The following is a 24,332-nucleotide window of genomic DNA, read 5'->3' on the forward strand; positions in this document are numbered from 1 at the left end:
CTTCCATTCAGCTTAATCGAAAATCTGACCGAGCAGACACACCGCATGACCATGTCGACCCACTGATCCGAGAACCCCATGCGCCTCATCATATTAGCCAAAAACGTCCATTCGACGCGATCATAGGCTTTCATCATATCCAGCTTCACCGCACACAGGGGTTTCTTCCTTCTCCTTGTTCTAATTGCCTGGATACATTCATATGCAATGAACACATTGTCTGTGATCAGCCTCCCAGGGACAAACGCACTCTGCTCCTCTGATATGAGAATGGGGAGAATCCGCTTCAATCTATTCGCCACCGCCTTTGACGCAATTTTGTATAAGACATTACATAGGCTGATTGGACGAAACTGACTCAGCAAATCAGGGTTATTGATCTTGGGGATCAAAACTAAGATAGTATCATTGAAGTCTTCTGGATAATCCCTTCCCGCCAGAAAGTCCCTCACAGCCCTGCACACATGCGCTTTCAAAAAAGACCAGTGTCTTTGATAGAAGAGGGCCGGTAGCCCATCCGGCCCTGGGGTTTTTGTTGGGCCCATCTGAAACAAAGCCTCTGTAATTTCATCATCCGAAAAATCCAACATCAAATCATGGTTCATCTCCTCTGTCACCAGCCGATCTATAAGGTTGAGCACCTGAGCGCCCCCTTGCGACCCCTCTGAGGAATACAAGTTGTGATAGAAGGCCAGTGCCATTTCACACATCCCCTCATTAGTTTTACAAATAGAACCATCCTCTCGCCGCAGCCCCTTCACTGTATTCTTACGCTTCCTATGAGAGGCTCTGTTCTGGAAATATTTAGTATTTTTATCTCCCGCCTTAAGCCATTCCTGTCTCGATCGCTGCCTGTACATGATCTCCTCCTTCTCATACACTTCATGGAGTTTACTTTCGAGCTCACGGACCTCCAGTGAGGTACCATGCAAACCCGCTGCACAACGAGCCGAATCAAGCTTAGCTCTTAGCTTCTTGATTTCCGCCCTGACCGATCCAAACGACTCATAGCTCCATCGCTTCATATCACCTGAGACCTCACGGAGCTGTCTCCATAGGTCATTTATGCCATTGATGCCTCTATCCCTAGCCTCCCAAGAATTTTTAACCATTTCCTCATAGTCCTCATGTTTTAACCACATTTCCTCGAAAACAAAGCCCCTATGGTTTGGGCGCCGTGGGGGCTCATCACACACTCTAACCAACAGTGCCATATGGTCTGATTCCTCAGTCACTATGTGCTCAACAGAAGTAAGAGGAAACATGTCGAGGAACGCCGCTGTCGCCGTCCCCCGATCCAGCCTACATTGCACATTCTCCGCCCCTTCTCTCCTATTGGACCAGGTAAAATCATATCCCTTATACCCTAGATCGTTAAGGCCACAGAAGGATAAACAATCGCGAAAAGCAGCCATCTGTGATGGATTCCTCAGGTTACCTCCCTGCTGTTCCGAAAGAGAGGCAATTTGTGCCTTGTTCTGATCAGGAGACGGCCGCTGCAGTTCGTTGTTGTTGGTCAGTACCTCCAGGTCCAGGTACAGAGCAAACCAGGTTTCATGGATAATTCCTGTGATACACACGCGGTCCTGAACTCCTGATCTGGCCTGGTGGTCACTTGTCAAGTTGAAGCTGGTTCTAAGAGATTCTACATTTCGTAATCGACGTTAGATGCGGTATATGCCGAACCCATTCACTGTTCTGAATATGTACCACGGTCCTGCTCAGGATAGTTAACACTTCATGCATGTCTCCTTTTCTTCGTAAGCTCTTTATAATGGGATTGGCATTTTTACATTCGTTTGGTCGCTCTGTCTCTATGTGAAGATAGCATTATTTTCAGCTTTTCATCATCAAAATTAATTTTTTTCAAACGATCACCAAGTGAGGAATCCTGAATTTTCGTTAAGATGAGAGGCCCAAAGTGGCAAGGCTACATCATGGACACGAGAACAGGAACAGAGACTACATGTCAATGAGTCAATCTTGTGAGATATATGATGTTGTTGTAGGCCAAGAAGAGCATAATTGGCGTTGATAAGTTACCTGCCTTCTGGATGTTCAAGTTCAAACTATCAGTTAAATGGTAATAGAATGGAATAAGCAAACACTGTAAAATGGTCTCATCACAAAATCTCAGTTACACATTATCAATTTTGTGTTCCGATCTCTATAGGCCTGAACAGGTTATCAGTAGTTTGTCTTCTCTAGTTGTATAATCTTTAAGTTTGGGTGTAAGACCTTTAAGTAGGGGAGTGTTGGCAGGGGTGTGGTGGCGCGCCCCTGGTTTGAACAAAAACTGCAGCTGTAAAAACAATGGCTATGTGGCTTCTTAAATGGAACCGATGCAAGGCCTGTTTATTCTTTAAAAAAAGCTTAAATTTGCCCACCGCACAAACAATGTGCAAAATCTAAATGTCCTCGCTTGAGACATCTAAAACCACAATATCTTTATTATTAACGGGGACCTGGTGGTGGTGGCTCATCCCATTTCCTTCTCATCCCACCTCTCCACCCCCAACTCAATAAACACCATTAGGTCGAATTCTACCTTTTCATCTCATTCACACTATTTGACCCACACAAAATTCGGCAACGAATAACCAGCCGATCCAACTTCAGCAAACAAGCCCCACGCCGCTCCCCCATCATATATTTTAATAGATTTAACAAGTAACTTGCTTGCAAAAATCAGAGAGCAAATCAACAAGGGACAGGTCTTCATGTTGCTTCTCTTTCGCTCTCTCAAAAACACCCTGACCACCGCAGCGTCTCCCCATTGTGCTCCCGAAAACTAGAATAGTGCCCATCCTCGAGCTTTCTCGACCGATGCCATCTCGACCTAAACCTCATTTCGGCATTTTCTTCAACTCGCCAGCCGATAGGCCTCATGGTCATATAGAAACTTACCTCAATTGACGGCTAGAGCATTCAGATAAGACATTTGTATGGAGCAATAAAGATTGATTGGTTCCTTCCATTTTGTATAGCTTCTAGGCCCAAACCATGAGTTTTGCTTATTTATTCTCAAGATCCATTATGCATCAATTTTGCATGGATGGGTCCCTTCTTATATAGAACAACCGGACATGATAGAGCATTTTGTGATCTCCAACAAAGGAAGACCACTGTTGTGTGCCGTCAAGCAATTTTGATTCAATATTGGTAAAATTATCTCGACATCTTATGAGTTTCTTTTGATTTGTAATTAGTAGTATTGGAGATTGCTTTATTGCTAGTCTCTACTCGAAGGACGAGAGCAATGCAAGACTACGGGGTTCTTACGAAATGTAGTTACTTTATTTTCGACATGTTAGAAGTTGTATGTATGGAACTAATGAAGGTTACAAAATATGGCATTCCACATGAGAAACTTTGAAGTGGATGGAAATAGGTTGACTTAATCTTATAGTCAAATCATTTGAGATGGTATAACATATTCAAAGACCTAATCAGATAATCACTTATAGACATATATGTAATGTTACACTTTTTTTTAGACAAGCGAGTAACAGATATAATGAGAGGCATAACACATATCACGGGACATGTGTAATGGCATACCACACTGCGAAGTGGACAATAGGCCAAGATAAAACTTGTGTGAGAAAGACGATAAAGCGGTGTAGCACTTAAGCAGTTGATCCATCCGCTTCAATAGATCTTACCTATTGGATAATCAGACGGTTTTCCTGTTTGCCAAGTACAGTTGCCGATCCGACAGTTTTCATGTTTGCCTCGTACTGTTGCGGATCTGGAGGATTGGAGGATTTGATCCCCTCAGCGCTTCCTAGGGTTGAAAATGAAACGGAACGGACGGAAACGTACTTTATCATTTTTGTTTCCCTCTATCTTGTTGGAATCTAAAATGGTCGAAAACCCGGAAATAAATATGAAAACGGAAATCATCGGATATGAATACAAAACGGATACGTAGCGAATACGGTATGAAAACGGATATTTACCACAACACAATGCATCATAATATCGCGATTTGCAGATCGAAAGACACACATAGATAAAAGGACAATAAGATATGATATATCACTTAACTTCGACAAGAGGCAATTCAACATAAAGATACACACAGTTTAACGGCTGCATGCACACATAATTATACAAAGTGATTAGGGTTAGAGTAATTCGTGGACTTGATACGTGGTCAAGCCCAGTTTCATGTGTAAACGTAGGCATACTAAATGGACGGGTCTCTCTAGGTTATGTTTCCGGAAACTTTTCGTATTTATTTTTTCGGAATTTCTTCCGCCGTTTCCGTTTCCGTCGGAAAGGGCTCCTTCATTTTCTTTTCCGTTTCCGTTTCTTTTTCTCCAAATGTCGTTTCCTTTTTCGTATTTGGTCCTTCATTTCCTTTTCCTTCGGAAACAGACGGAAAGTTACCCTTTCATTTTTACTTTCTACCGCAAACCACAATTTTAGTCTCCACACCGTACAAACGATGTGCAAAATTGGAATGTTTTCTCATGACACAATGTCTAGATCGAGTCTAGACCAACATGTGTGAAGTGCGGGATTTAGCTATGGCCATGGGCCACGGCAGGCAAAGCGTTTACCAGCATCGTCAAGGTCAACCTGCCGCGCTGCACGTAGCAATTCCTTCAATGCGGTTGTCCTATCGACGTGGAGCTTCCCCATTGGCCGGAGCCCCGCACATCAGGACTCCTATTGGGCCACGTCACCCTCCGCCACGTCTCCCCGAAAAGGAGCTCGAGATCCCTTTCCCTTCTAGAAACTCTTAACCCGCCAGGCACGAGCACTAGCCACCACTGAGGAAGACGACGACGACGACGACGACGCCGGCAGCACCGCTAGGTGGATTCTCGAGTCGCCGGAGCCCTGACACCTAGCCGCCGGGCGGGGAAGGTCGCGCGGAACACGCCGAGGGGGGCATGGCGGCGCCGCGGAGGAGAGGGGCGCGGCTCGCGGCCGTCCTCGCGCTGCTGCTGCATCTCGCCGCCGTGATCCACGGGTAATGCTCGGAACAGCTGCCGCTCCCCCGTGATTCCTTCGGGATCTTGTTATCTTCCCCTCCCCGATTCGGCGCTGATCCCCTCGATCCCGCTACTGCCGAATTCAAGATCCGTCTGCTCGTGTTCTACCGGGTTGGCATTTTGATTCAGCTAACAATCTGTGTCGTTTCTTGTTGGTGTATGTACCAGGAAGAGCTACTACGACGTGCTGCAAGTGCCCAAGGGCGCGTCGGAGGACCAGATCAAGAGGTCGTACCGCAAGCTCGCGCTCAAGTACCACCCCGACAAGAACCCCGGCAACGAGGAGGCCACCAAAAAGTTCGCCGAGATCAGTAACGGTACTAGCCTGTTATTAAGGTTAAAAGGAGCTGAATAATTCAAGTTCTTGCAAAGAATTGGTGTGTGAATGTGTCGCTGTCGTGCTTTGCAGCATACGAGGTCTTGAATGATCAGGAGAAGAAGAAGATCTATGACCGGTATGGCGAGGAGGGGCTCAAGCAGTTCCAAGGTCAAGGCGGGAGAGGAGGCGGCGGCGGGATGAACATGCAAGACATCTTCAGCAGGTGAGGGAAATGTTGTCTGGCGTCTGGTGTTTTAGTAACTTCAATCTCGGTGTGCCTTTGTAGACAATGTGTCTGTGTCTGGCGTGCTGAGGTAGGATCTACACATTTGAGCTATTACAATCTACTACTGTTTAACAGTTTGCTATCTATGCAAACTTAGAGCGGTTTCAAAATACAGGGGATAAAAGTGTGAACTTATAAGTTAGAACAACAATCTGTCAGCAGTCTATAATGTGTAATGCACCATGCTTGCTAGTAAAATATCACCAAACATATTACGATCACCCTTCGATTGCTGTTCATATCATAGATATTCTATCACATGGATCTTTTGTTAGCCATAATTATATAGAACACTCTCAAGATTTTAGTTGCTCGTCATTCCATAGTGACTAAGGCGATTCATATGAACCTGTTGAATACTTGAACATGGGACACTTAATTCACATGCACTTAACTAGTGAATTGACACCTCCTATTTGAGTTCTAATCTTCCCTGAGTTGTCGATTCAAGTGTTCTTACATCACAAAGGGTACGATTCCAGTTCTGTAGGATCTGGCAGTGTTGATATATCAAACTGTTCTAATGATTGCATTCAGTACTGACAAGTGCATGACTTTTATGTTTGCCATTGCTCCAAGAGACTAGGAATAATAATTTTAGGAAGTCAAGGGGTATACTAGAGGAATTATTGTCTTCTCTGCATATGAGCCCATGCAATCCCAGCTATTGTCCTAAGGATCAACAGCACCATTTTATAATCAACTAAAACTTCATATGTGCATACATCATTCATGAAGTCATGGCATACACAGATGTGGTGTGCTTCTTTTGCTTGAAGCGCATATTTAATATTTTTTATGTATGTATTTTCTGTTCTGTCATAATTTCAGCAGTAACTTGGACAGAGGCAACCCAATCTTAAGATCCATTTATGTTTGTTGTATTTGTACCGCATGAATGTTACAGTTTTAGTGATCAATTTGTTGTTCTTTTCACGAACCTCTTCCAGTTTTTTCGGAGGTGGTGGTGGTGGTATGGAAGAGGAGGAAGAACGAATCATTAAAGGTGATGATGTGATTGTCGAACTGGATGCTTCACTTGAGGACCTGTACATGGGTGGTTCATTGAAGGTAACAAAATTTGTCTAGCTAATAAACCATGAAAATATAGCTAAGTTGGCTATCACAAATTGTCCCATAGACACTACACCAATGCCGCGCTACCCAAGCGCTATATTTTGTAGCATGATCTGAGTTTTCACGCTAAAAACGCTTAATTGAGAAGTAGAGCAAAAAATTTAGTTTGTTATTTTCATGTGCATAATAGATTTGGAGAGAGAAAAACATCATAAAACCAGCACCAGGAAAGAGACAATGCAACTGCAGGAATGAAGTTTACCACCGCCAGATTGGTCCTGGAATGTATCAACAAATGACCGAGCAGGTATTTTTTTAATTTCACCGTACTATGGTATTCTGCAGTTGATATAATTTAACATACTGGAAGTTAGACAATTTCATACATTTTATCTGTGACCAAAATGAGTTTTCTTCTTAATAATTTCGTTTTCTGTCTTCAGGTCTGCGACCAGTGTGCAAATGTGAAGTATGTACGAGATGGTGACTTTTTGACTGTTGATATTGAGAAGGGTATGCAAGATGGGCAGGTATGACCGTATGAAGCAGCTGCCATATTTTCTGTCCAGTACTTAAACTTGGTTAACTCAAAATAAATCAGTTTAAATGATCACTGAATTGCGAACATTTAGTCAAGACTTCAGAATAAGAATTCCTTAGTTCAAATGATCGAATATAGGTACATTTGTCACTTTTGATGTGAACTGTGAATATATCTGATTTCCTATAGACTATGGTACCAAGTTGCCAACAAGTTACCTCATGGTCAAGAGACGATTAGATAGAATTGCTTAAATTTGCAAGTTTATCATGATGTAATGTATCAATTACTTTACTGCTTAGATGTTTGATTTGGCGATGTCATCTTATACTTCAGGAGGTTTCATTCTTTGAGGAAGGAGAGCCTAAGATTGATGGTGAACCTGGAGATTTGAAGGTCTGTTTTTTGCCTGCTTGGTTCAAATTACCTTGGGAACTAATTGACGTGTCTAATCTCGTCCTGAAAAAATGACTCCATGCGCAGTTTCGGATTCGGACAGCACCACATGACCGATTCAGAAGAGAAGGCAACGACCTGCATGCAACAGTTACAATCCCCCTGGTACTGTCCCCTCTCGTGTACGGTTGTACCTATTACGGTTTACATTACTTAACACTTGGTATGCAACGAAAATTAGTGTAATTTGTACCTTGGTTGGAAACTTGAGAATCAAAACAAGTTTTTTGAGTCTGCTGACTGCATGAGTTTGATGCTAGCCCATCTCTGTAAATTGCCCCTCTCCAAGGGTCTAGTTGATGCTAGCCCAGCTCTGTAAATTGCCCCTCTCAAGGGTCTAGTTAATGCTAGCCCATCTCTCTAAATTGCCCCTCTCCAAGGGTCTAGTTGATGCTAGGCCATCTCTGTAAATACTCCAGCTATAACCTCCTTGCATACATCCTACATCAAACAACCAACTCTCCAAGGGTGTTGTGTGTTTCCACCGAAAATGATCATTTAAGCATTTAGGTCCTGTTTGGTATGTAGGGTTTTTGCTGAAGATTCATAGTAAACTCTAGATCCACTTGGGGCGAGTGCCCTCTTTCCTTCAGTGTTCCAAATGGGGTTCTGTGGTCGTGTATTTGTCATTCTTTAAAACCAACCTCCTATAAACCGCCAAATTTCTCTTGTTTCCAAAATGGTGTACTGCAGTTATATTCTACATATCTGATGATCTGATCACCTTTTTCTGCTACAGCTGCAAGCTCTGGTTGGTTTTGAGAAGACCATCAAGCATCTCGACGACCATCTGGTCCAAATCGGCTCCAAGGTAAGTTACCAATTCCTGACCAGGACAGCAAAAGATTTGCATCAGTTAGACTCTTCCGCATCTAATCAACCTTGTTCCATCACAAATCATTAGGGTGTCACTAAACCCAAGGAAGTAAGGAAGTTCAAAGGAGAGGGCATGCCATTGTTCCAAAGCAACAAGAAAGGCGATCTGTATGTGACGTTCGAGGTGTTGTTCCCGAAAACCCTGACAGACGACCAGAAGGCCAAGCTGAAGGATGTTCTTGCGTAAGAACTGGTGGTTTTCCACTTGTGCTGCAGCTAGTTGCTTGAGGTTGTTCCTCAAGGAAATTTTGGAAACAATGGTGTTGCCTTTCTGGTGGGTGTATGTGATTTATCATTGGTGACATTAGCAGCTTTTTCTTAGATCATTTTTCTGTTTCAATGCTCTTAACAGCTCTGTAGTATTAGAAAGTATAAAAATGAACTGTACCTGAATATTTGTACTGCTGGAATACAAGGGCCATAGAATTGTAGATTACGCTCCCCTAATTATTTACTGATTATATAACGGCAGATCAGTTGGCGGCTTGTTTCTCATGCCTTGTTTGCTTATGTATGGATTACCGTTGTGAATGATGTGCTTATCTTTTAGGGCCATGATAGGCGTCTGTCACTTAAGCATGAAATCTAGAACATAAAATCATTGCAACATAGAAATCCCGCATGCAAGCTAATTGCAATATATTTCCACGTCAGTAAAAGAACGTGCTAAAACAAATACTGGATCAGTAAACATTGTAGGCACCAATTTCGTCGATTCGGGTCTGCTGTCAACAAATACAGCTCGCCAGAGCTTGGTTGCCTAACCCCAGACGCATTCCCCTTGCCGAGCTCTACCTTGAGGCCATGGCAACAAGGTGTACGAGCACCATCTTGTTGTAGGAGGAAGAGTGGAGAGGAGAGACCATAAACAAGTAGTACGAACATCTCCCTAACTGAGGCCATCACTTGCAATCTCCAAGATCTCCATCCTTCTGGGGTAAAGGAGAAGAGATCCTGTGGATAACAAGCAGCAGAGGAGAGGGGGAGGCGCTTCACTGGCAAGCAAATATATCAACTGGCAACTTTATTTTCAAGAGGCTGACAGCAGAGCACAAACAAACTTTAGTTCACGATATATTCTCAGAGAAAGTATAAAGAGTTTTGTACGGTGGCCTACGTTCTGTAGTTGCATGCCAAGAAGATTCACACGGATAAAAAAGTCAATGATATGGAATCTTCGGAAGAACGAAGCTGCAAACAGCATAGGTTTCGAAATACAGCACGTGCTGTTTACAAACTAGCCAGCTTTACGTTTCTGGCAAGTGTTATGTCGCCAGTAAAGGAGCCTGTAAGCAGCACCAAAAGCATCATCAGTAGTTCAATACAGATTGTACACACGAAACAGAACAGCACAAGCAGCTGATTGCATTGTATTCCGAAATATACACAACACACTGAAAAAGAAATTCTAAGAAACTAGAGAACCGCATCAACCAAATCTGTGTAACACTAGCACTACATTGGGATGGGGTTGCGCTTGAGCAGCTGACATCGAACTGATTGATATTGAACAGCTACAGTCGCATGTTTGTTATAGCCAGCAGGACCTGCGTGTAGAAAGCTCTTTCAGTAAGTAAACCGTTGCAATAATGACAAACAAATGAACTACGGAGTACATGAACTGATATCAAGTATAAACCCATGATTCGCTCATCATGGAGCATCTTACGTGACACGAAACCAGTCAAAGGAATTAGCTACGCCACTGTCAGCGGTTGGAATATATCAATTTTCACACCAAAATGTTTTACAAATAAAAGGAGATTACCAACAATGTAGTGTTCAACAATATCATGTAAGAACAATTCATTCAACAGTTCAGCAAGGTTTCAAGTAGCTATTTGATTTAATATGCCCATATAGCAAAATATATTATGACTTGCAGTGCCAATATTGAGACGTTACCTTGGTATTTACACGACCAACTTTGAATCTAGTGCTGCCGCAACATTTGCCTCTCCCAGCTCCTGTTTTCATAACAGAAAGCTCAGCATTGTATACTATATACAGAACACACATTACGATGTGTAGCCTGAGAGTACCTCCATTCCCCATTTGATGTAGTCAGGTGATTCGCAAGCCTTGTATTCATCAACTAGACCCTCTATAATTTCTCGAGATTCATCGAATTCAGAGAGATCATTGTCCTGCATGATGTGGTCAGACAGATGATCAGCAATTCAGCATGCACAAAAGGATAAGTTTGACTCAATAATATGTACTCCCTCCGTTCCAATGAATAAGGGGTATAAATTCAGTCAAAAGTCAACATCCTCTAAGTTTGAACAAAAATACGAACATTTACGATACCAAATCAATATTAGTAGATTCACCATAAAATATATTTTAATACATAGTAATCTATTTGTTTCATGTAGTAGATCTTTATATTTGATCAAACTTTGTAAGCTTTGACTTTTCACTAAAAATATAAGCATTATTCATCGGAACAGAGGTAGTACTACTCGAGGGTATATCCTAAGAACATCATGTGGGTGATTATGTTACTTAATGAAAATAGTATGGCTTCAATTTCCAGTCAGCATTACATAAAACTGCTAGCAGACTGCCTCAATCGTCGCATCAAGCAGGCTATAGATCTTGACAACCACAGTTTCAGGTGCAAAATATGCATAAATTTCATAAACCTTACACTGTCATAACAATTTGAGAGAGCAGGCAAACAAATTGAAAACCACTAACAGAAGGAAGAAATTTAGGTTTCTTACCGCAAACATCGGGAACTTTCTGTAGTTGTCAAGAAAGGCTTGCTTTTTCCTCAGCTTTTCGTATTGTCCCAGACATTTGCTGAATAAGTGACGGATACTGGTATGATTTGCTAACATCAAACCACTAACCTGTGGCAGGACATTGGTTATTAGGGTGCTAGGCTTAATAACAAAAATAGATCATGAGAAAGAAACATCACTTTACCCTGTGGGTGGTTTGAACATACGGCGATTTTCTTGACAATGCAACCTGTAGCAGTTGAGAAGCTTATAAGTTAGAATGTCAAAAAATTAAAGTGAAAATTATTCTAGTTGGGTAATCACCTGAATACTTGCAGGTCCCCACTCTACGAAGTTAACAAGCTTCCTTTCACGTATCCTTTGTAGGCTCTCATGGACCTACACCCATGAGATGATAAAAGATAAGCACATGCAAATAGATAACTCCACAGGATAAATACGGATGAAAACTCTAATGCTAAAAACATGACTTCACTCCAGTTGATAGCTACTGACCAATAAATACTATGTAGATACAGCAATATATTTACAAGATGGAAGGCGTGTCCTTGTTATTTTCACCTTTTGCAGGCTAAAAAGGAGATACAGCAATATATTTACAAGATGGAAGGCGTGTCCTTGTTATTTTCACCTCTTGCAGGCTAAAAAGGAGCTTACGAGGGGAAAATAGATACGATTGTTCTTATTGCTCAATATCATGGTGAAACCTACAGTACTGACATGTTCATATGTTTTTTAGGAACTTCTCATACAAACAAAGCAAAGCCCAGTACACATTCAATACATAAAAATAGAGCTGTGGACCGTATTTTATGTAAATGCATGCTGCCGTAGTTGGTAATATCATTTAATTAATTAAAGTTGGTGTAACAAGCATTGCACCAGTAAATCTATTTGACAGAACTATACCTGTGTTGGATCCACCTCTCCTTGAATGATGTTAAGGATGGAGATGTATTTAGCCTGGCTAGCTTCCTTGGTACGAGCGTAAGATGATACCATTATATTCTTTGTCTACAAGATGGCATAGATAAAGTTTCAAAGTAATGAAGATAAAAAAGAGTTAAGAAAGAATACTAGAGAAGGGGCACATAGTACCTGCAGAAGTCGTCTCATAACATCTAATACTGTTGTCTTGCGAATCATGTTAACCTGCGGTGGCACAGATACTTAAATCAGGTCAGGCCTTTGTCACAAAAAAAGAGCAGCAAACCAAAATGCAGCAAGACTGACACAAATCCACTGGTGCCAAATAAAAATCAACCCATCTAAGTTCAAAAGACCTAATTCAAACATGTTGCACGACCAACAAAATAACTAGGAGGCAAAGTTACCTGGCGCTCAACGGTCAATGGAGTATAACCGGTCATAAGAAAATGACACCTTGGAGTAGGGATCAAGGAGGCAAGAAGGCCAGCCAGATCATTATTCATATATCCAGGATACCTCAATGTGGTTGTGCTTGCAGACATAACAGTGGAGACCAAAGAGTTTGTTTGTGCAAAAGTAGGATTTGCTAAATGAAGACGTTCAACGGCAATTCTGTTAAGAGCCGTATTGTCAAGAACAACCACACAGTCAGCATTCAGTGTCAGCCGCTTCAGAGTTAAAAGGGAGTTGTAGGGTTGGACAACAACATCACTCGTTTCCATCTGATTTGGGAAGACACTATATGTCTGTACAAGCTTCTTACTGTATCGGTCATTCAGGGTCTCCAGCACATAAGAACCCATGCCTGAGCAAGGACAACGCGGACAGCATTAGACTATTAAGCAGTATCGGCATGTCAATGATTGCAAGACAATACTTGTACATGGTGAATTACAAGATAGACACTCTTGCAATACAGCTATTTACAAAGAACTGAGAGAAGGAATAGTAAAGTGAAAAGAGAGGAAATCAAACTATGAGAGCCGATTACCTGAGCCAGTTCCACCAGCGATGGAGTGGCATAAAACAAAGCCCTCGAGGCTATCACTTCCATCTGCTTCGCGATCTACCATGTCCATGATATCATCAACGACTTGTTCACCCTAAAATGTGAGAACAGGAGGAAGCATTATTCTAAAAGGTGTACTGGTGGCTGAAATACAAAATGCACTAGAGGCTTACAGTAACAATTACCAGTCTATTAGATAGATGAAAACCAAGACACAGGAATGCAACTGTACCTGATGATATCCACTAGCCCAATTGTTTCCAGCACCACCACCATGCTCAGACAAATATATATTCTCGTGGTTGAATAGGTTCTTGTACTCGCTGTTCTGTATTCCGTTGATCACTCTTGGCTCTAGATCCATAAGAAGAGCCCTGGGTATGTAGTGCTGATCATCCGCCTGGTAGAAGAAAACATCCTTCCTGTCTCCTCCCTGCAGAGAAACTTAAGACTTTAGAGCTCTCGTCTTAACCAACCTACCAGAATAGGCATTATACATGGAAACAATAGATGATGCGTCCATTGAAAAACACAAGTACTGAAGTACATGGAAACCAGGTTCACTTTCTGGTATAATCACGCATAAGCAAGTCGCATTCTGGCCAAAGTATTTCTCCAGGTTCTCTGGATGCTGTTTCTGGCTTAGTTGCAAAAAAATAATTGTAACTGAAGTTTCAAGACACACTGCACTTAACAATACATTTAGGCACTGGATCATGAACAACAAAACTTCCTGAAGAGATACTCCAAACTAAAACTAATAGCGATGAGTGTCAGAAAGTTAAAACTAATAGCAGTGACTGTGTCAACTGAAATCTGTTAGGGTTCACCTTTATTAGGGTGAAACTGTCAAATTATGCTACAAGTGTTGCATTTACAGCCCTGGCAGGCTGAGAAAGTAACCATGCAACATTTTACTGAACCCCTGAAACCCCAAAGAACATAAAAACTGTGCCACAGCCATGAACAGCACAAACTGATTCGGAGAAATTTGGGCCTTTAAAGCTCCAATGCTCTATGACTCTTGTCTTATCCTACATAGGCACAATATATGCCACATCCATTCAATTTAGACAAAAAAGTAGTCCTTCCATTCCATAATTCTTGACGCAGATTCGGACTTATTTACGCACAAAACGCGTCTAGATACATCCAAATCAGCGACAAGAATTATGGGACTGGAGGGATTAAGTAATACCAGGTGCACTTTCTGTAATAATCAAGCATAAGCAAGTCGCATTCTGACCAAACTATTTCTTGAGAGGGTCTCAGATGCCATTCACATCCACCCTAGTAAAGTTTTAATGTACTTCTGAATGCAGCACGGCGCTAACTAAAGGCACTATGGCACTGAACCCCTACTGAAGAGCTACATTTACTGAAGAGATGAACATCAAATAAAACAATCAGCAAGTGATCTAGTCAGCTGAAATGTTTCAAGGTTCAAGTTCAGGGGAAACTTGTTATTATGTTGTAATAGCGTGGAGGTTGCAGCGCCCTCGCCACTCTTCACCGAACCATGAAAAACCTAGAGAAGGGTGACAGCACAAACTTATACGTGCACGCATAAGCAAGTCTCACTCTGGCCAAAGTATTTCTCCAGGTTCTCGGATGCCGTCCTCGTTCGATCTAGTGCAACTTATATGTACAAGCCTGTGCACCAAATCCTACGTTCAGCCAAGTAGGCAACTGTGCATTGTTCATGAATAACAAAACTTCCCGAAAAAATTACCCCGAACCGAAACTAACAGCGGTGGGTTTCAGGAAGAAAACCTTAACAGCAGTGATTATGTCAACTGAAATATGTCAAGGTTCACCTTTACTAGGGTGAAACAGTTAAATTACGCTACTAAGTTGAAGTTACAGCCCTACCGAGTCGAGAAAAGCAACCACGCCCCATTTCACTAAACCCCTGAAACCCAGAGAACACAAAAAAAAAAACGTACCACCGCCACGAGCCCACGAACAGCACACACTGATTCAGAGATGGCGCTCGCCGATCTACGGCGGCGGAAAGCGCTCGCTGCCGAACGGGTCAACGAATCGGGCAGGCGAGGGGGAGGAGGGTGTGAGGGGGGAGTGGACCTGCGTGGCGAAGTCCTCGAGGAGGCCGTCCTTGCCGATGCCGTGCTCGAGGCAGAGCTGCTTCCAGAACTCCATCCCGATCTGGTTCCCGCATTGGCCCACCTGTATCGTGATGATCTCGCGCGGCATCTCGTCGTCCTGCGGCTGCTCCGGCGGCGCCGGCGGCGGGGCTAGGGTTACTGCGTCGGGGAGGATGGAGGAGCGCGGCAGGGTAGGGGGGGACGGGCCGACGGGGGGTGGTCGGCCGGCGAGTGTGGACTAGGGTTTTGGGGATTGCTTGGTTTGGGCGCAAAGGGTTGAGGCGCCCACCAACTGCGAGCGAGTAGCGTGGAGTGGGGATGAGGCGCTGGACGGCAGAAGGGGAAGCGGGAGGTGACGAGACGGAGAAAAGATATGCGGGTTACGGGGAGCTGAAAAATGCGAGAAATGCGCGCAAATTTCGAATTTTCAGGCGCACCGGGAGGCTGGCTTTTCCGGCCGAGTAGGCCTCTCTTTTTGGAATGTATAAAAATCCAAACATATATAAATATATGAACACAGGAATTTAGAAGTCAAATAGATATATCGGATCCTACTAAAACCACATGAAAACTTCAACAAAAAAAAACAAAATCCATATTTAGAATCACGCACGCCGGAATTCGTAGAGGCAAGCTGATGAAAATATGAGTACATCATGCTATTTTCCTCCTAAATTTATATGGAATAGCATATTCCGTAGAAATTTTCAAAGCAATCTAAGATTCATGTTTATTCATCAAAACGGTACTATAGGAGAAAAAAATCGATATGAAATTTATCCTCCAAAGAGTATTTGCAACCCTTGGAAGAAAAGTGCTCGGAACTACATGTCCTTTCTTATAGCACGACGAATTATCATAACTTTCACAAATCTTTGCAAGCATGCCTTGTGTACATCAATGAATATTCTCCCCAAAAAAAAATCAGAGCCTTCCTGGGAAAAAAATCAGAGCTTATGGTGCAATTTGTTTTGAACAAACCTTACATCCAAAATTCACTTCTGTTATGGGAAAATTTTGATGGAGTGAAAATTTAGACAAAAGGTCTATGCATTGGTTAGTCTGGGATAAATTGGCCATTCCAAAAAAAACCAAGGAGGCATGGATTTCCGAGATATGCAGGCTTTTAATGTAGCTTTGCTAGAGAAACAGGCTTGAAGAATACTTTTTTTTTTAAATGCTTGGAGAATACTAATGAAGCTAGGCTCTTTGTGTTCCTAGGTTCTTCGAACCAGATATCTCCGCAGCCATGAGCTGATGTCTGCCAATACGCCGCGGGCAGCATCCAAAACCTGGCGTGTGATTTTGGCGGGAAGGGAGGCTTTGAAATTGGGGCTTATAAAGCGATTGGGCTCTAGTCAGTCCATTTCGATTTGGGAGGATAGTTGGCTCCCTAACTCTGCGTCGATGAGGCCAATGGATCGTCTTCGGGATACTGATCTTGTCATGGTAAACGAGCTGCTAACTGCAAGCACTGAATGGAATGAGCCATTAATCCGTGAGATCTTTTTTGCCCCAGATGTCGATTCCATTTTGAGTATTCCCTTGAGGAGTACGGTTGGTGATGACTGGCTGGCATGGTCGAAGGAAAAATATGGAATTTATATAGTTCGATCGGCTTACAAATCCTTGATGGAAGCTCGTCAGTTGGAGGAGGCCAGGATTAACAATGGATATGTTATGTCTTCGTCTGAAATGATACTGAATTATGGAAAAGATTACGGAAACTGCCAGTAGTACCTGAGGTGCGTGTTTTTTGGTGGCGAGTTCTTCGAGGAATTCTTCCTGACTGTAGGACTCTGTCACTGCGACATATAATGGATAACAACACTTGTGCTATGTGTAAGGCAGAATCTGAAAGTGTGATACATACCTTAATTTGAATGCAGTCATGCAAAATTGTTTTGGAAAGTATCAAAGGAAATTCTCTTAGTTAAACTGCCGAAGCTACACCCATTGACATGGTCAAAACTCAAAAGATATCCTTTGTGAGTCTTTTTTTCAACCAACATGAGAGCGCTATTATAACTTCAGCCATGTACTCGATTTGGTCATCGAGAAATAATCTGACTCATGGTGAATCTGGTTTTAATCCAGCTAAAACTATGGAAATGGTGAAGAAGATCTTGCAGGCCCTTGAGTTACCAGGGGAGAAGGTATTCCTGAACCTGCTAGGCCGGACTGTAAGTGACACAGACCACCTCATGGAGTTGTTAAAATTAATTTCGATGGTGCAGTTAATGTCAAAGATACTCTGGCAGCTACTGGTGATGTTGCACGGGAGGGGGTGGTTTTCCGTGGTGGTACGGGTAAAACTTACCGAGATTTGTCTGATCCTCTGACTATGCAGTCCCTTGCACTTAGAGATGTTGTTTTGTATGCTCGAGGGAGGGGCTTCAGCAGTGTCGTTTTTGAAGTTGACTCTAAAGATTTGGTTCGACTTTGTCAAAATAGAGCTAATGATCGTTTAGTGATCAAGCAGGTTTTAGATGAGATTAGTGAGCTGAGTTTGTTGTTTACAAATTTTAGACTAAGTCAAGCTCGTCGCGAGGACTACCAGGCGACTCATTCTTGTGCGAAATATACAAGTTTATAAGATGGGTACCAGGCGACTCATTCTTGTGCAAAATATACAAGTTTATAAGATGGGTCGTTTTCTTGGGATGCTGAGCTACCAGGCGGCTCATTCTTGTGCGAAATATACAAGTTTACAAGATGGATCGTTTTCCTGGAATGCCGAACTAGCTGCTTTTGAGCTACCTGCTTTTCTAGTTCACAGCCTTCAGGCTGATTGTAACTTGATGTGATTCTGATGGCAAGTTTCTGACACACTCTTTTTCTTATCAAGATACCTAAGAGGCTGAAAGGTTTTTGACACTCCTTTTCTTATCAAGATACCTAAGGGGCTAAAATGTTTTAATGAGACGCCTTGCTAGCTTTAATATATTATCTTTCAAAAAAAAAAACTTGCATCCAAAATGACTACAAGTATTTGGATCAGCCGACTTTCGAGCTGAAAGTAACAGCCCTTGTGATTAGTCTAAAAACATGTCCTTAACAGTCAGAAAGGAAAGGAGAAACACGTCCTTCAACCTCAAAACTTCTTTCCCAAGACCATCATGCTGAATTGATAAATGTTTTAGTATACCCCAGCGACGACACCTCTTATTTGAACAACCCTCTCTATTCTTACAACTCAAGTGAAAGTACAGAGAAATGAAGGCAACAAGAACCAAATCACCACCGCCATAAGCACATAACCCACATCTAAACACGCTACAAAATTTGTAACTGTATCATACACAAAACGAAGCCGACCAGTGTGATCAATCTTGTTTCCTTGGCGCCGTGCTGTGGCACCAGTTGGCTGCAAAAGCACCCCATCAGATAAGAGTTACCGATCTCATTTCTGCGGCAACAGCAGGCTGGTGATGAAACTAAGGACCTTCAAGAGCCGCTGCGGTGGATGGTTCTGCTTGCGCTCCTGCACTTCTTTAGGCTGCAACTAGTTCATTTACAGAAACACCCGAGTTAACCTGTTGGAAAGAGAAAGCATGGCTTGCAGCTGTTCAGGGTTCAGGCTCGAGAATTTTTCTAAGCGCTCAAATAGATAACACATCAATATGTACCTTGGCTGCTTTGAAGAGCTCGTCGAGCACTTCGGATAATGTTGGATGCGCATGAACAGCAAGCTTGAGTTCCTGCTTGGATGGGGGAGGCGATTATGCGCTAGTACAAGCTAAATTGCTAAACAATGGAAAGAGGGATATAAGTAAAGAAAAAATATCAACTATACTCACTTGCAAACTAGTTCCTAAGGCAATGGCATTTGATGCCTCATGGATGAGGTCAGCAGCATGCAAACCCAAGATGTGAACCCCAAGAATTTCTCCTGTGTCAGGGCGGTAGATCAACTGAAAAGAGGAATAAGCATTGTGGAACTCAAAATATGTCGGTGGCTGCAAGACATGCAAAACTGAGATCCCCGATGCAAAATTTGGAGACAACGCAACATGTAGAAAATTTAATGGGAAGACAGAATCACCTTAGCAATCCCATCACCTTCATTTTCTGCCAAAGCTTTTGTGTTGGCCTTAAAGCTGGTCTTAACAACACTTACCTCAAATCCTTCTTTATCAGCTTTTTCTCTGGCTTGTGGCTGCAACATATTCAACACACTGAGTCAAGTGTTTCCTCTTTTCAAGGTCCAGTACATATCAATCAAGTGCAGTAAAAGGATGTACTTCCTCCGATCCATAATAAGTGCGGTAAATGGATAGGAGGGAGTATAAAATTAGTTCCATTAAGGGAAATATAATTTTTAGTATAGATGACAGTGCATGAACAAAAAAGACCGAGTTCAAATCCTTGACTTACCTCTGTCAGCCCTACCATACTGATTTCTGGATGAGTGAAACAAGCAGCTGGGATGCTTAAATGATTTAGAATGTGATCCCTCCCAGAGATTTGCTCGACGACTACATTTTCATATAAAATTGAACATTTACACAACTACAGTAACCAGCACTCATAGGAGCAACAACAGAAAGAGAGCATGTACCAACAAACTTTGAATGTACCTGAGATTCCCTGTGCACTGGCAGCATGGGCAAGCATGAGTTTACCGTTGGCATCTCCAATGCAAAATAAATTCGGTACCTATAAAGTAGCATATGCTAATTTCCAAACGGGCCCTTGGGAGACAATTGTTCAAGTGTATCGATTAGTTTTTGCAACATACCACATTGCCATCAGCATCTGTGACTTGCATCCGCTCATCAACAGGAATAAAACCACGTTGTGTAACAACATTCATCTGAATAAAAACAAAAGTATTGTAATTAAACTGTAGCATTTTCTTTTCATGGCTAACCACTTTCAATTTTCAAGTACTCACATTTTCCAAGCCAAGTCCGTTGGTGAATGGTGCCCTTCCTGTGGCTATAAGCGCTGCATCCACCTACACAAACAGATTTCCACTCTCACATAAAAACCATTGTCGAAAGACTGCAAAATGTTCATATTTCAAACTTACATGGATGAGCTAAACAAGAATGAGTCAAATATATAAACAATATCGGCAAGTGTAGTATGGAACACATATAGCAAGTATTGTTTTTCAATTAAATCATCCATCACAAGACAACAGAAATATTCAAAGTATGTGTCTAATCCTAGCAAAACATGTCCAGGGAAACTGCAGTTTCACATCTGTGCACAATAAGTTAAGAACAAATAAAATGTAGTTTACCTCAAGGGTTTCTTTGTGTTCCTTTGTTTTTGCGTCAATGAGCTCAATCAGCACAGGTTTTCCATCCTTTGCTGGAGTAATCTTCAGGGAAATGCATCAACAATTCAACACACATATGATGAATAATCTTAAGATTATACTATCAGAAGAAAGCTAGGGTGTAGTTGAAACTAACTTTGCTTGCAAAGACACCAGTGTGATAATCGATTTTCCTAGTATTAATAAGGACTCTCTGAGCCAATTTTGCGATTTCAGGGTCAAAGCCAGGCATCAACTGGTCAAGAGCCTCAACGAAGGTAACCTGCTCCATCAAAATTGTGTAAATTCAGGCCATACATGGCAACAAAATTCAGCATACACCGTATCTGGTCCAAACATTTTGTTACAGCATATAATAGAATCCTCCAGCATTTGCTTAAGTCAAACATGGTGAAATATCTGTGTGCCAGTAAAATAGTAATATATGCAAAGCAGAAGACGGAACAGATCAAGTGATTACATGGGAACACTACTGAATAGATATACACATTCCTAAAACATGATTATCTATAACGCACACCTTCAAATTTATTGACAGCAAGAACCTCCCGTTACCTCGCTTCCTAGAGCTGTGTATACATCGCTGAATTCAAGTCCAATATAACCACTTCCAACAATAGCTATCCAGTCAGGAACTGACTCAAGTTTTAGCGCATGGTCGCTAGTAAATACAGTCTTGCCTGCACAGTAACAAACAAATGAGTCAAGATTCGTGCAAATGGAGTTGGCAACCCTTGGAAGTTAAGAAAAAAATTGTAATTACATATCTGCCTTCATGTCACATTTGAATGTTCTTCACCTGAACTAAAATGAAGGAAAACTGGGACAGTATTAAAAATTGAAGAGGAAAACCTTAATCGACGTAAGCTACCACAGCTAAGTAATAATGACTGTATATGCAAATGGTCATCGTTTGACACCAAAATAGGATACTATGTTAGCATATACACATCGGTTTACGTTCTTACTTTAGAGATTGGAGTTAAAAAAAACTTTGTTCAATCAGATGGGGAAGGGAAAATCTTTTGAATTTCAAATCAGTGCCCAATAAATTTAGAAGAATGGTCCATCAAGAGAGGTATAAGTACTACCATCAATTTCTATGCCCTTGGGAACAAAAGGAACCGATCCAGTGGCAATGATGATGTTCTTCGCGGTGATTTCTTTATCTGGGAAACCAACTTTTCCATATCGTACCTTTTGCTTTCCCTGATCACATCATGGACGGAAAAAAGTAAATTAATACACGAATTATGATGGTTAGAAGACATGCAGTTGTCTGTGAAAACTCCTGCACGGTAGGCTGTAAACAAGCCACGTATATACCATGCTTGCAGATGCGATATTATTACAAGCATACTCTACCAAAAGACATAATCATTGTAAAAAAGTCACCATAAAACATAATATCATGTTACTCCATAACTAAATAAAATCAAAAAAGCATGCAGGCCTTCTTTCAGTTCTGGCTTGGACTCGTTTTTTCAGCAATAAGTACAAAATTTAGCAAAATCAACAAACATGAAACATGTAAATAAAAATGTATTCCCAGATACAATCATCAACTGTTCAAGTAAGACCTGTTTGTAGGATATGCAATCAAAATTTAGCATAAATAATTCAAAAACTGTTTGCCTACAAAGGTTAGACAGATTGGTTTCGACAGAATGTGGATATGATTATTAAAAACATTGATTGCACACTCAACATGTCAATGATTTGCAGAGGACGTACCACAATTGTGCCAAATCCAGTCAATATATCCACTCCGATAGCTTTCATCGAGTTAGTCAAGTTGCTTCGGATTTTGGAGGCAAGATTATTTGCATGATCAGCAACAGCTTGTCTGTCATATCCAGCAGCAGAAACCTATACAAGACAAATAAAAAATGCCCCATGATTATGCAGAGCGTAAGAAAGGACAGGCAACACATCCCGTCAGGTAATGGTTCAAAATGACTCATGCGATGTAACTTGTAAGAACAGAGCAGAGTCTGGTTAAATATAGTTATAAGACAATGTCTCAGCATGAAGGGCAACATAATCAAATAGAGAACCCAAAGCACTGTGAAGAATAAACATGGAAGATGAACAGACATGGCATAGGTAACTTTTAAAAATAGTAGTTATCATGGTTATATGCACTTCATGAGGTAAATGTGAAACAGGCAAGCTGAAACTCACACTGCTTATATTTCCTATGCTTATTGTTGAATTGTTGACTTTGTGAACTTACTCGAATAGACTTGTGGTGCCTAGAAAATATGAATGCAATTGTCACACATTCTCGATTCATCCAGTTATTATTATACCTGTAGACCCAGGGACTTCATGTGATGTTCATCATGAAGCTCTCTCATCCGGCCACTGACAGCAAGAAGAGCTTTGGATGGAACGCAGCCTCTGTTCACACAGGTCCCGCCCACAACATCTCCCTCGATAATGGCGGTTTTCAACCCCTGCACAAATTGGGGAAGATTAAAGTTTGAATAAATGGGCAGTAATGATGGAAGCAATGTTGGCATGCTTATAATTCTGCAAGTTTCCTCTGCTTCTGAGCTAATAAAAGGAACGGAGCTTCCATTTCTTGGTTATATCACCGAATGTATAGTAGGTCAGCTAACTCCAACTACACTGACACCAGGTGCGTCAACACCTGATCCATATATGGGCAAACAGTAGAACAGCTGATCAGCGACTAACCCTGGTGCATTCAATAAGTTCACATGTATTTCAAAAGGGCATAAGTATTTGGTGGGAAAGGGTGTTCTAATTTCAGGTAACAGCAGCAAGAGCCTTCACCACCGCCCAACCTGGATTTAACAAATGCCAAGAGGCAGTACAGCTACTGCATGAAATCGTATAGCAAAAAGATAAGCATCAACTCACTAGATTCAAACAAATTCCAGCTCCGGCACCAATTGTGCATTTGTGCTAACCGAGGCTTTCAATTCAAATAAATTTTAGCAGAGCATGGAAAAACGCTGACACTGACGAGGTCAGAGAAGAGCGTGAAGCCAAGCCACACTGACCTCCTCGACGGCGTGGAGCGCTGCACCGTGCCCGCCGACGCCGGCCCCGATGATGACGAGGTCGTAGTCGAACCCGCCGCCCGCCGCGCCGTTCCCCGACGCAGCCGCCCTCGGCACCGCGCGCCTCGCGGCCGCGGACGCCGCGGCGTGCGAGAGCCGCAGCGAGCCGCACGCGGGGGCATCCGGCCGGAGCCCGCAGAGCCGGATCCCGCCGGGCCGCCGCGCCGCCGCCGCCTCGGATCTGGCGCGGCCGCTGGCGATCGCCGCGGCGGAGGATGAGAGGGAGACGGCGAGCATCGTGAGGCGAGAGGCTGTGTTGGAGGCTGGCGTGCGTGATGTGGAAGGGAAGAGGGGGAAGCGCGGGCGGAGAAGGCGAGGGGCAGTGTGGCTGTCGCCTGTTCGGGGGTTTAAGCGAGGGGAGGGGCGGAGGAGTCCAGGCGGGCGGGGAGGAGGCGGAGGGAAAAGGGAGAAGACGCTGCGAAGTGAGGCCCACCCGGCAGTGTAAGCAGTGCTGTCTTGCACGTGCGTTGGGCGATGCGTCTCTGCTGCCGAGCGGTGGCCGTCCACCTCTGCTAAGAGCATCCCCACTCGTTGGCGCTCCCCACGCCCAAATCCGGCGAAATTTTCATCCGGATTGGATGAAGATTTGGCGTGG

General features: G+C 42.6%; 3 protein-coding genes across 6 annotated transcripts; 1 reads left to right on the forward strand and 2 right to left on the reverse strand.

Annotated features, from left to right (window-relative positions):
- Positions 1-4,889: 4,889 nt before the first annotated feature.
- Positions 4,890-9,071, forward strand: LOC124708002 (dnaJ protein ERDJ3B). The gene is made up of 10 exons (XM_047239692.1): positions 4,890-4,984; positions 5,175-5,323; positions 5,416-5,548; positions 6,562-6,682; positions 6,879-6,995; positions 7,132-7,218; positions 7,566-7,625; positions 7,713-7,790; positions 8,425-8,496; positions 8,590-9,071. Exons 1-10 carry the CDS (start codon positions 4,905-4,907, stop codon positions 8,746-8,748), a joined length of 1,056 nt encoding a protein of 351 aa, XP_047095648.1. The 5' UTR covers positions 4,890-4,904; the 3' UTR covers positions 8,749-9,071.
- A 780-nt stretch (positions 9,072-9,851) lies between these two features.
- Positions 9,852-15,484, reverse strand: LOC124708364 (tubulin gamma-2 chain). Its single transcript, XM_047240034.1, has 12 exons — positions 15,336-15,484; positions 13,483-13,683; positions 13,233-13,344; positions 12,646-13,046; positions 12,410-12,463; positions 12,221-12,325; positions 11,615-11,689; positions 11,496-11,540; positions 11,291-11,419; positions 10,604-10,708; positions 10,467-10,528; positions 9,852-10,108 (listed from the first exon to the last, which is right to left on the reverse strand). Exons 1-11 carry the CDS (start codon positions 15,462-15,464, stop codon positions 10,475-10,477), a joined length of 1,410 nt encoding a protein of 469 aa, XP_047095990.1. The 5' UTR covers positions 15,465-15,484; the 3' UTR covers positions 9,852-10,108; positions 10,467-10,474.
- Positions 15,485-18,510: 3,026 nt separating this feature from the next.
- On the reverse strand, positions 18,511-23,974 carry LOC124707935 (dihydrolipoyl dehydrogenase 2, chloroplastic-like). 4 transcript variants are annotated; one of them, XM_047239621.1, is made up of 16 exons: positions 23,678-23,751; positions 22,958-23,104; positions 22,380-22,514; positions 21,737-21,854; positions 21,201-21,325; positions 20,782-20,907; positions 20,607-20,687; positions 20,253-20,315; positions 20,097-20,171; positions 19,936-20,014; positions 19,733-19,833; positions 19,401-19,514; positions 19,156-19,269; positions 18,985-19,056; positions 18,801-18,854; positions 18,511-18,722 (listed from the first exon to the last, which is right to left on the reverse strand). In XM_047239621.1, the coding sequence occupies exons 2-16, from the start codon at positions 23,003-23,005 to the stop codon at positions 18,552-18,554; spliced, it is 1,476 nt and encodes a 491-aa protein (XP_047095577.1). In that variant the 5' UTR covers positions 23,006-23,104; positions 23,678-23,751; the 3' UTR covers positions 18,511-18,551. The 4 variants fall into 4 exon arrangements, with proteins under 4 accessions (XP_047095577.1, XP_047095576.1, XP_047095575.1 ...); XM_047239620.1 differs by having other exon boundaries at positions 18,801-18,860; XM_047239619.1 differs by having other exon boundaries at positions 18,681-18,722; positions 18,801-18,891; positions 23,678-23,974.
- Positions 23,975-24,332: the final 358 nt, after the last annotated feature.

This window comes from Lolium rigidum, chromosome 4 (assembly GCF_022539505.1).
Source record: "Lolium rigidum isolate FL_2022 chromosome 4, APGP_CSIRO_Lrig_0.1, whole genome shotgun sequence".
NCBI lineage: Eukaryota > Viridiplantae > Streptophyta > Magnoliopsida > Poales > Poaceae > Lolium > Lolium rigidum.